This window comes from Mustela lutreola, chromosome 7, assembly GCF_030435805.1.
Source record: "Mustela lutreola isolate mMusLut2 chromosome 7, mMusLut2.pri, whole genome shotgun sequence".
Lineage (NCBI taxonomy): Eukaryota > Metazoa > Chordata > Mammalia > Carnivora > Mustelidae > Mustela > Mustela lutreola.
This window is the reverse complement of record NC_081296.1, coordinates 50,692,527-50,704,654: the sequence shown is the minus strand read 5'-3', so window position 1 is coordinate 50,704,654 and position 12,128 is coordinate 50,692,527. Positions and strand designations below refer to the sequence as shown.

Sequence of the window (12,128 nt, the reverse complement as noted above, 5' to 3'; positions counted from 1 at the left end):
CATTCACTGGAAAACTTCTAATCGTTTTTAGAATCTACTTTTTTAACTGTAATGTTTATGAATCTACACAGAAGTCAAGCGTTTCTAATGAAAGTTTAGTATCTGAATGGAGATGTGCTATAAGTGTAATAATATACACTGGATATGGAAAGTTTTATGTAAAAAGAGAATACAAACAACCTCTAATAATTTTATATTGATTACATGTTGACATGATAGTATTTGCATAGATGGGTTAAAATGTACAATTACCAGTTTCTTTTTGTTTTAATGTAACTATTAGAAAATTTAAAATTACTTAAACGATGTATTATTTTTGTTAGATAGCAGTGGCAATCTAAAGGGTATCTAAGTGGGGCGCCTGTGTGGCTCAGTGGGTTAAAGCCTCTGCCTTGGGCTCAGGCCATGATCTCAGGGTCCTGGGATCGAGCCCCACATCGGGCTCCCTGCTTGGCTGGGAGCCTGCTTCCCCCGCCCCACTGGCCTGCCTCTCTGCCTACTTGTGATCTCTGTCTGTAAAATAAATAAATAAAATCTTTAAAAAATAAAAATAAAAAAAATAAAGGGTATCTAGGACATTACCTGTTCTAATATTCTATAATATTACCCAATATCACAAAGGAATAACAAATTTAACTTTACCGAGCTGTAAGGAATCAATTTTGTTTTGCCTGGGTTATTTTTCACTGGTTTAAAAAAATTCATTAATGTTTTCACAACTGTCCCTATTTCTCAAGAGCCAATTTTAAGTTCTCTTACAGTCATTAAGAAGAATACCTATTTCTAAGACTTTAATTTCTATACTCTGAATTTACCATGCTATGCAAATATTATTTGACGATGATGATGATGATGACAATGACGTTAAAAGGAAAGCACCTACTTCTATGGGCCAAAACTTCTAAGACTGCCTGGCATGTGGTAGAGATCAATAAATCTTAGTTTCCTTCCTTTGTGTAACCAAGAGCTGCCTCACAGCATGGGCTTCTCTAGCTCTCTACAATCCCTTTTGATTTCTTCTTCCTCCCTGGCCAAGAGGTCAGAAGAAAATAAGTAGGAAAAGTCAAATATAAATGAGAGTTTAAATGTTGTCTGGTTGCCTTAGTCTTAGCTGAGACACTGTTTTCAAACTGGAAATTTAATACTGGTATTAAAAAGTCCCAAGGTAAACAGAAGGATTTAAAGTAAACAATTTCTAAAAATCTCTCTCTGGTTTACAACTGTGTTGAAGCCAATCAGTCAGAATTATACTTACCTATAATACCTGGGGAAAAAGGTAGAGTTATTCTTTCCCTTCAAGAAGATTATGTCAGAATAAGATTAGTACAAAAAAGTATTTAACTTACAGGCTCGGTTTCAAAAGCTTATAGTATAGATTAGTCCTCTGAAACTGAGAATGGATTTCCCATTTTGAAATAAATGTTATTATAAAATATGGTTAAACATTGTAAGGTGAAAAAACACCTGTTTCCCAAAATGTAGTTGAAATAATATTATAAAGAGTTGTACTCCTCTTTGACTTCTTTCTATAGTGCTGTCACTGAGAAACTGTGATAGGAGGAAGCTGGTCAGAGTTCAGATAATCTGATTAGTACTTTGCTAGGAGAGGAGGTCCAGGGTTTAGCATCTCATTCACATAGGACTTCACGTGTCTAACAAACAAGTCAAGAACTACCTATATTATACAACAAAATTTTAGGTTGTTAAATTTATACTTAAAGTTTTTGTTTAGGGGCGCTTCGGCAGCTCAGTAGGTTAAACATCTGCCTTTGGCTCAGGTCATGATCCTAGTCATGATCCTAGCATCCTGAATCAAGTCCCATGTCAGGCTCCTTGTTCTGTGGGGAGCCTGCTTCTCCCTTCTCCTTTGCCTGCCCTTCCCCCTGCCTGTGCACACTCTCTGTCAAATAAATAAACAAAATCTTTTTAAAAAAATGTTTTTGTTTAGTGATTTTAGATGATTCTTTAAGTAAAGATGACCTCTACTTCTATAGACTACTTATCGGATAAGGAAAAGGTTCACTTTTCTTTTGAGAAAGAAAACAAAGAACTGTTTAAGAAAAGGTAAGTAATTTGAACATTAAAGACAAAAGAAAACACTCAAAATCATATCAGACAACATATTAGTGATGTCAAAGAAATAGGATATAAAAAAAGCAAGGTGTAGGAGGAGGATTGGTATCTTTCTTTACTTGAAACAAACCACACTATCATCTTGGCTATATGAAGATTAGTCTTAAATCCAAATTACTTGAGCCAAAACGATCTTAGCTTTAAATTAAGCTAATAGTTAATAAAGAAATTAAGCATACAGTATGGAATATACATGTACACTGGTGTTAAAAGAAAAATTAATTTATCACCTTGTGCTGAAAGAACATACCTCAAGTAGCAGATAAATTTTCATAAGAAACACAAGTTACTTACACTGCTATATAATCAGGGAGGTAAAAAGTGGATAAAATCACAGCTTTATTTCACATTGCGCTTACTCAAAAAAAGAACAAAATAAAATTATCCAATTCCTTGATTACATTGATTCTTTATGTATATACTTTGAGATTTTCACTATTTCTAATTTCTAACATCTAATTATGTCTAATCCTTTCTATTTTTCTGTCTATAATTTCCCCCAAACCCATCTTTTTTCTTCTCCAATTCAACTAACATTCTATTCTACATATTTTTTTTTAAATATTTATTTATTTGACAGAGATCACAAGTAGGCGAGGGGCAGGTGGGACAGGGGGGTGGGGCGAAGCAGGCTCTCCGCTGAGCAAACAACCTGATGCGGGACTCAATCTCAGAACCCTGAGATCATTACCTGAGCTGAAGAAAAAGAGGCTTAACCCACTGAGCCACCCAGGTGCCCCTATTCTATAGTTATTTCCTTCAGTGTGTGATCTCCCTCACTCTACCCCCTTATATGGTGACATTCAGATCCATAGGTATCTATAGCTAAATTAAGGTATAGTATTTGATGGTTCCACAATATAGCTTTACTTATATTTTCTTCTCTGTCTTCTGTATTACCTGCTTTATATTCAGATTTAAGCTGTCATCCTATTTACACCAACTCCTTTATCCATCCTCAATATTTTCCATGTGGCACTATTCACCTGTTTAATGGCAAAAACACTTCTCACTTGGATGCCTGGGTGGCTCAGTCAGTTAAGTGACCTACTCTTGGTTTCTGCTGGGGTGGTGATCCCAGGGTGGTGAGATCAAGCCTGACAGAGGGCTTTACCCTCTGGATGGAGTAGGCTTGGGATTCTCTCCCTTTCCCTCTGCTCTTTCCGCTGCTCAAGCTTGTGTGCCTGCGTTCATGCACGCTCTTTTTCTCAAATAAAATCGTTGAAAAATTCCTCACTTGGTCATCCCCATCTGTGCTTTCTTTCCCATTTTCCAAAAATGAAAACATACAGCATGACTTAATCATTCTCTTATCCTAAAATTTAATATGGGTTTACTCTTTTTAAATTCGAATTTTAGAAACACTTGTTTCCTACTTTTTCCCCTGCACTGCATAACCCTCCCAATTCTAAAATATAAAACACTACTCTATTAAGAAGAAATCTTCAAATTAGATTCATGAGGCACCTAATCAGATTAAAAAGCAAACCAAAGAACTGAGCATCCACTACCCCCAACATATTTATACATGCTTCTATGTAAGACTTCATACATAAGTAAATCTAAATTAATGTGTACAATATTTAAAAAAAAAAGAAACATCTTAAAAGAATAAGCTAGAGATGACATAAACTATTTGAAAATGTCCTATTCAGGACATCTTCACACTATGATTTAATAAATATCTCAAAGTATAATATACACATAGGGTGAGATACGACATTAATCATAATAGATATAAATTCATTTCTTATAGCTTCAGCTTTTTATCCAGGTTATCAAATCTGACTAGTCTGTGTTTTTTTTTTAAGATTTTATTTATTTATTTGACAAAGAGAGATCACAAGTAGGCAGAGAGGCAGGCAGAGAGAGAGAGGGAAACAGGCTCTCTGCTGAGCAGAGCCCAATTTGGGGCTCAGTCCCAGGACCCTGATATCATGACCTGAGCTGAAGGCAGAGGCTTAACTCACTGAGCCACCCAGGTGCCCCTAGTCTGTGTTTTCATTAAATAGCCAATATTTTTATCTTGTCATGTGTTTAATGAGATCAGAGTAGGAAAGCCTGTCACCGGTATTTGTGTTCTTTTATTATCTTATAAGGCTTGTTTGGTAAAAATCTTTTGTATTAAAAAAAACAACTTTTTTAAAAGATTTTATTTATTTGACAGAGAGAGCAAACGAGAGGGAGAGTACGAGCAAGGGGAGGAGTAGAGGGAGAAGGAGAAGTAGGCACTTAGCCAACTGAGCCACCCACGCACCTCCAAAAAACCTTTTTTTTTAAAGTAGGATCCATGCCTAGCGTGGAGCCCAACACAGGGCTTGAACTCATGGTCAAGACCTCAGTTGAGATCGAGAGTCAGATGCTTAACCAACTGAGCCACCCAGGTATCCCTACAAAGTGATCTTTAAACAGTAAACTGTATATAACACTAATAAACAAAATCCTCTCAAAACAAAATGAAAACTTTTACACAAAAAGTACCCTTCAAGAAGGGCAATGGCAGAGCCATCATTACGTTTTAAATTCCTTTTCATTCCCCTGTAATACTGTGACATTCGGAGGCAAATTTGACCTCTAGTTTTATTACAAAACCTACGATCACAGGGGAAAAAAAAAAAAAGCTTGTATTCTAGTGACTTCATCTTTTCAAACCAAGGAAAGTTAAAACCCAAAAGAACTTACACAGCAAGCTTATTTTAAATTCTCTTTTATTAAATTCTGATGTATTGCCATCAAATAAGCCAATTTTGGGAAATTTGAAGAACACCTGCAGAGAAAACCTATATCCTTTGTTAAAAACAGACAAGTACTAGCTTATTAAGGAAGAGCCTTTCATGTTTTCAAACCACCTCTATTGAAAAAGTTCTTTTTAAACTTCAAAAATACTGTATTTAAATAAACAAAACCCTTCCTGTTCTCTAATCTTTAAAACACTGAAAACTCATACCAAATTGTTTATAAAGATAGTCTAAAGATTTTCCCCTTTCTACTTTATTTTTCTTTTTTTGAGACAGTGGACAAGCATGTGTGCACACATGTGAACAAGGGCGGGGGGGAGAAAGAACCCATTGCAGAGCCCAACATAGGCTCAAACTCACGACCCTAACCTGAGCTGAAATCAAAAGCTCCATGTTTAATCCAGTGAGCCACCCAAGCACGTCACTTGTTTTTTACCTTTTTCCCCTCCTTTTCAATATTTAATCATAATTTCCCTTGAAAATGATTTGGAATCAATTTAAGTCCACAAATAAGAACTTTATTTTTATTAGTTTTAGTCAAAACTGGTTATTTGTTAGAGGTGTTTAAAATCTGAAATGCTGGGGCACCTTATGGCAGTCAGTTAAGCATGTGACTCTTGGTTTCAACTCAGGTTGTGATCTCAGGGTCTCAGGACTGAACACCGTATGGGGCTCATCTACTTGAGCTTCTCCCTCTTCTTCTGCTTTTCCATCTCCCAAACCCCCAACCCACCACACTCTAAAATAAATATGTTTTTTAAAAATGTGAAATATAAGTCTTTTTTCTAAACAAATTGATCCACATCTCATGTTTCCTTGTTTGATTAAAACATTACCCTGCCTAGTAGTTTAGTTTTATATTTTTCATTTTAGCGGCACCTGGGTGGCTCAGTGGGTTGAGCCTCTGCCTTTGGCTCAGTTTATGATCTCAGGGTCCTCGGATCAAGCCCCACATTGAGTTCTTTGCTGGGCAGGGAGCCTGCATTCCCCTCTCTGCCTGCCTCTCTGCCTACCTGTGATCTCTCTCTGTGTGTCAAATAAATAAATATAATCTTTAAGAATATATAAAATTTTTTTTTCATTTTGTTTTATTTTCTTTTAATATTCCTTTAATATTTTTGCATTATCAGAAATTCGGTTACTACTGATAAGGATCGTAGTTGACAAGACTATGTCAGATATCAAAAGTTATCTGTTCAGCATTTTAAAACTGTTAATTCCAAATGCCTATTTACATAAGAAATCAAATAAAAGTTCCTAAATTTAATCATAGTTTATTTTTGATACAGTAATGTATACCATATACAATTCCATTTTTACTGACTGGAGAGAGAAGCTGGGGTGGGAGGAAAGGAAATATCACTTAACACATAATAAAAGTGAACACTAGCCCTTGTGTGAACATCTTGGGGAGATTTTCATTTTTATAGAAATCTTCACTTACCTCTAAGCTCAAGCTGACTTAGCTCCTAAAGAAGTAGGTTTGTGTCAAATCAGAATTACTCCTTTTGGTGTTGTTTTCCCTCTTTTGAAACAGTGACCCAGTTTATGTTGTTCTGTTTGGTTAATATGTGCTTCTTCCAGATGTCCTGTTCATGTGAGAAGTGAAGGGAACTGCTTTACAGCAGAGTGTCCCTCTTGGGAGGTAAGTGAAATAGCTCACACAAGCTACAATTTACATCTTCTTCAAGAAAGATGGTCTGTGGCTCCTCAGTCCTCCAAGATGATCAGAGGAAAAGTATTATAGATTTGGTGTAACCTTCCCCATTTTTGGAAGATACATAAAATACAATCTTTCCAACAATAAAATATATTGCCTACTCTGCACCAGACATTGAGTACTATGGAAGATATCATCTGACATACGGTTCCTGCAGTCCACAAGGACATTTACGAATAACCTAATGTTCAGCAGGAAATTACAAGTATCCTAAGAACTATGAGTTTAGGAGAGATTACATCCAGCTACAAGTGAAGCTCAGAGTGGGGACAAGTTCAGTGGTAACTTCACAAAGGATATGCTAAGATAGGACAGGGCAGGGACTCTTGGAAAGGGGAAAAAAGGATAAACTATAAGCCTCAGAGCATGTTTCAACCTCTTTAGGGCAGAGAGCATGTGGAAAAGGAGCTTTAACAATACCTGAAGTCAAAAGATTTTGACTACAAGCATAACAATAATCAAATAGGTCAAAACTAATGCACCAATATTTTACCTCTGAAGCAAATCACTGAGTCTAACCATAAGAAACTTATGTGCAAGGAAACTTGATAAACTGAATTAAGTGAAATTACTGAAGCATACTAGAAAACAACACACACAAATTCATACAGAAGAAGAAATCTTTTTTCATTTTGGTTTTTTTTTTATCATGCTGAGGTGTGAGGAAAATGTTAATTTAGACTACACCTTTATTAATTTGTAATTATCATAGATTTCTTTTAAGGCATCAGTGTAATGCTACATGGTGATTCCCTGGGCATTTTGTTCTTAAACCTACATATGACACAGTAATGTGACCAGCTGCAGTTCCCTTCCTGCATTTCAGAAGCTCTGAGTGCCCAAACATTTGCCCCTCTATATAACTTCACACAAAAGATGCAGTTGCCCAAGAAGCCTCCACCATGGTATGTACTCCCCAAAGTCCAAGATCTGCCATTTAATTACAATTCAGCCATGAAACCTCAAGTACTTTAGCATATTATACCAACATAAAACAAATCAAATTCCAATCCTAGTTAATAAAGGTACTCCTACAAAATGCAAAAAGTATATTCTTATAAATGAAGAACTGAAGTATGTAACCTATAGTTTTAAAGAGACATATTCTACTCCATTAAGATAAGTTTTAAAATTTCCTAAAAGAGTTACTATTTCCTCATAATCTTACCAATTGGAAGAAAACCCAAATGCAAACTTGTTATAGCACACAGAAATTTAACTGTATTTCCAAACTTACCCATTTAGCAATTGCTAACTGCTAATGCTAACTGCTAACTGCTAACTGAAAATCAAGAATGAATGTTTTCAACGTCTGGTACATACAGGCTGACATGACTTACAACAATGATTGTGAATTATACCTAAAGAATGATCTTAAATTCTGATCTCTAAAAGTTAAGTCTTAAAGAAACATATGGTTCTGTCAGTTAGGTAGCTCTGTCATTCTAGTATGTAAGTTTCCTAAGGGAAAGAGGGAAAAACTAATGAGAACACTTTAACAGCCTGGTTAATGCTTACCTTTCATAGGAAGTAGCATTTTACAAGAGGAAATAACAGCAAACTGAGCACTAGCCTGTGTGTGAAAATCTTGGGAAGATTTTCATTTTTATTGAAAAAAAAAAAAAATCTACCTCTAGCTTCTCTCTCTTCCAGGTCTGCACATCTCTCACTGAAAGAGTAGTGGTTTGAATGACTAAACCTTAAGGTATTTCATTCAAAAGCCACAAAGTAATAATGTTAAATTTGCAAAAATTTTAAAATAGGAAGGCACTCTTTCTTCCTTTTGATGGACATTTTTCTATAATAAAACAATCAACTAAGAATGATGTAGAAAAGATTAGCATAAAACTCCAGTAGAGTGTAAATCAAAAGTGATCTTTAGATTTTAAATCCCCATTCCTGTCCCGTACTGCTTTCATATGACATTTAAGGGTTGGATGGTCAAAAAGGATCTCCAAAGCGATCTTTTAAATGACTTTTTTTCCCTTCAATGCCAAAAACCTTTTTAATTGAGAGTAAACGCTTTAAAGCAAGTAAAGAATTATCTGTCACAATTTACTAGTCAAGGAAAAAAATTTGCTTCACACTGAAGTTAAAACTGCAAGAAACACTGACCATCTAAGCATAGCAAATGAATATGAATTATTTAACATTACTATAACCTAAATAACCTAGTTCTAAGTAGTCACAAAAATCAATGCTTATTTCATTGTCATTTATACAAAACAGACATATATTATATTACAAAGAGAGAATAGGGCCTCCAATCTCCTTTTAAAGGATGTGATACTTTAAATTAAAAAAAAAAAAAAAAAAAAAAAAGCCTGAAAAGCTACACATGAAATTCTTAATCTACAGAGGAGAACAGAGGATCTGTGCTGGGAGAAGGGAGATTGTCAAAACAGTTTTTTAAACCAAGAAGTTACATTCTCAAGATTATATAACAAATTGTTAACTGGACAGTAAAAACATGGGCTTAGGCTTTTGTTTTGAACACAAGTGTTTATCTTATTATTCTTCAATTAAAAACAAAATAAGAAAAGAAAAATAATTATAAAGAACCACAAAGAAATACTTTTCATTGCCCTGAAGCTTATCAGGATGAACAGGGAACAGAGGGGTGGGAAAGAGGAGGCCCAGAAGTTGAAGGGAACAATGCCCAGTAAAATCTGAATGAATAAGGACAGGCTTTCCTGATGGCTCCAATGCCCTATGCATCCTAACGAAACTAAAAGGAGGTAATGGCAGTAGCAAAAGGTTTAGAGATTGATAGGGGAGGACAAAGAGTGAGGAAAATGCAAAAACACTTGCACACACTGAGTAAGAAATATCATCTCCAGAAAATATTAATACTTACCAGTATGTACTGTAGCTACTGCAATCCATACATACTGTATGCTGAGGTTTATCTTGCTTTTCTGATTTCTTATGATTAGTTAAGGGTACTTGTGCATCTTCATAATGTTTTTTTGCATGGCCATTCACATACCTTACAAAAACCAAATAAAATTTTATTTTAATCTACATATTGCTTTGGAAGTTAACACATGATAATAAAATGAGAATGAGAAAGAATTCCTCCTTATAAGAGCATTCAGTCCTATAAAGAGCATTCAATTAGTTAGTGATTAAGTGGAGTGCTTAAAATATGCTTTTTTGCAATCAAACATGACAGTCGACTTTTAATTATACAGAAGATTAGGGCCAGGCAAGGAAAGGCTCATCTATGCAAATCAGTTTCAATATCACAGATATTATCACTTATCAATCCCTTTGCTGATAGCTTTTTTCCTTTTTTTAAGATTTTCTCAGACTGCTAACCAACTTAGGTTATTCTCAAAGGCAAGATTTGAAAACTAAATCACTCTTAGACTGCACTTGGGCTGCTGTGCTTAATATAAAAGGAGAAAGTCAGATAAGGAAACAGGCATAATCTTCTCTTTCTCATCAATATAGCTTTAGATATTTTATTCAACTGCCTAAATAATTATCTCCACTCATATGGAAACACATTTGTTTAGAAACATACAAAGTACAAATCATCTTAAGCTTATATAAACCATTTCTTTACATGGACAAAGATAATCAAAGGTTGACTCTATTCATAACAATTTTCTAACACTTTCCAACTAGACTTAATAAATCAGTACATTACAGAAAGCAGAAGGAAACTGAAATAATGCACAGGGCATACACCCAAGTTCCTCTAAACCTCCACTTAATTACTGTATGATGTTGTAACTGGCCAGTACTGTGAAGACCCTTATAAAACAGAACTTCCCAGTTCCTAGAAAGTAGTAAATTTACAGACGGCAAAACCTTATTGAAAAGTCAGTCAAAACAAATGTTGGTCAAATGGTACCAAAATAAACATAGAGAGTTAAAGTTTTGTCATGAGGCACCTTCATTATACCAGGAGCAACACTCACCTTGGGGAAAGCAGAACATCTGGGGTAAATAGGGAAGACAAACTTCAGGCTCAGCCTCTGCCCTAGGAAAGCTGGAAGCATCAGAGGCAATACTAACCTCAACTTAGATTTTGATCATATTTTTCCTCATTTTATTCACTATAGTAAACATAACGAAAAACCATGTGTATATGGATCCTCTGTCCACAAAAGTAAACTAAAATCAATTTTAAAATAAAATAATGGTTAAGAGTATAAACCCCAAAATTACACTGCCTGGGTTCAAAAGTAGCTTTGCACTTACATTTTCTCATCTGTAAGATGGAGATAATAGTACTTAGACTTCATGAGTTCTTAGCTGATTAAATTAAGAAATTCATGGATCTGAATGCATAAATGAATGAATGGATGTTGGTAATTATTTTACTCACGTATTCCTTTATATGCTTAATTACTATTTATTCAGAATTTGTACAATATAATTGTTTAGGAAGTGGTCATATTAAGCACATGTAGGTCAAGAAACACCCAAAACATAATTTAAAAGGTAAACTCCAAGGCATTGTGTAGGTTCCATATCTAATCAGCTCAATTTCCTATGCTTATATAATTCATACTGTGCCATGAGAAACAAAAGTAGTAATTATAATGAGCCCCTTCAAAATCAAAGAAAAAGCAATACTAAACGATAAGGCATAAGGCATCACTACTCTCAGGTCTTCAAAAACTGATCATCTGTACATAGTACATAGAGGTCATTTAATCACCACACTATAGTCTCAATGTACTAGATGTTTATTGTAAGCATTGTAAGCAAGAAGTATATTACTGTTGATATTAATATTATATTATTGCTGATAATTAATATTATATTACTGCAATGTTTTGGCCAATATTCAAATATACCACTCAGAAGTTACCAATTATGTATAAACTGGATAAATATTTCCCTCATCTAATTTTAGATTTTAACTGAACAATTTGGTCTAAAAAGGAAAACCATCAATATATATGCCACAGATTTCTAACCACAATCATAAGAATTTGAAAAATAAATGGGATGATGTTGTGAAGGCCGATGGAATATACAACCCAAATATGCTACTGATAAATTGAAGGAATATTCAGCTTAAGACTTTCTGCAGGAAACTGGTCTACAATTACTGAAAAATCAGAATCCCTGGCAATCAACATCCAGGATCACATGAAAAAAGAAAATTAATCAATCAGCTATGTAAAAAGAAGATCCAAATACAAGCTACTCTCACTGTTTAATCTACTTAATCGTATTTCTCTGAAACTATGCTGAATTTCTAAACTTAAGACTGCTTACAATTGGTAACAGACTACCTGCAGAGTCTAGAAATTTTTCAATTTATTTTTCCAAAACCTACTTAGAGAACTATTTGCCCCTTGCTATTAAGAACATTAACCTCTCCAATTTTTGAGAGTCTGTAAGGTCTTTTTGTTAACATAGGACCTTCAAGATTTAGGTCGTAGAGCACTATGAGACAACTAGAGAACAGAACTATATAAATTTTATTGCATTATAATTCTCACCTCTCAAAATCTAGGAGAGGAATCTGTCTCTTCAAATGCAGAATTTAAGTGCTTCTACTTGTCTTCTTT

General features: G+C 34.7%; 1 protein-coding gene across 7 annotated transcripts in view; it reads right to left on the bottom strand.

The window, feature by feature from the left end:
- The window catches only part of USP3 (ubiquitin specific peptidase 3), a 107,507-nt gene that overhangs the window by 60,490 nt on the left and 34,889 nt on the right, over nucleotides 1-12,128 (bottom strand). For 5 of the 7 annotated variants that reach the window (XM_059180739.1, XM_059180738.1, XM_059180737.1 and 2 more), the window contains one exon: nucleotides 9,449-9,580. In XM_059180739.1, coding sequence (XP_059036722.1) covers nucleotides 9,449-9,580 — 132 coding nt within the window. Of the gene's footprint in view, nucleotides 1-9,448; nucleotides 9,581-10,520; nucleotides 10,579-12,059; nucleotides 12,125-12,128 lie in introns of those variants that run through there. The other 2 variants (XM_059180743.1, XM_059180744.1) reach the window with 2 other exon arrangements.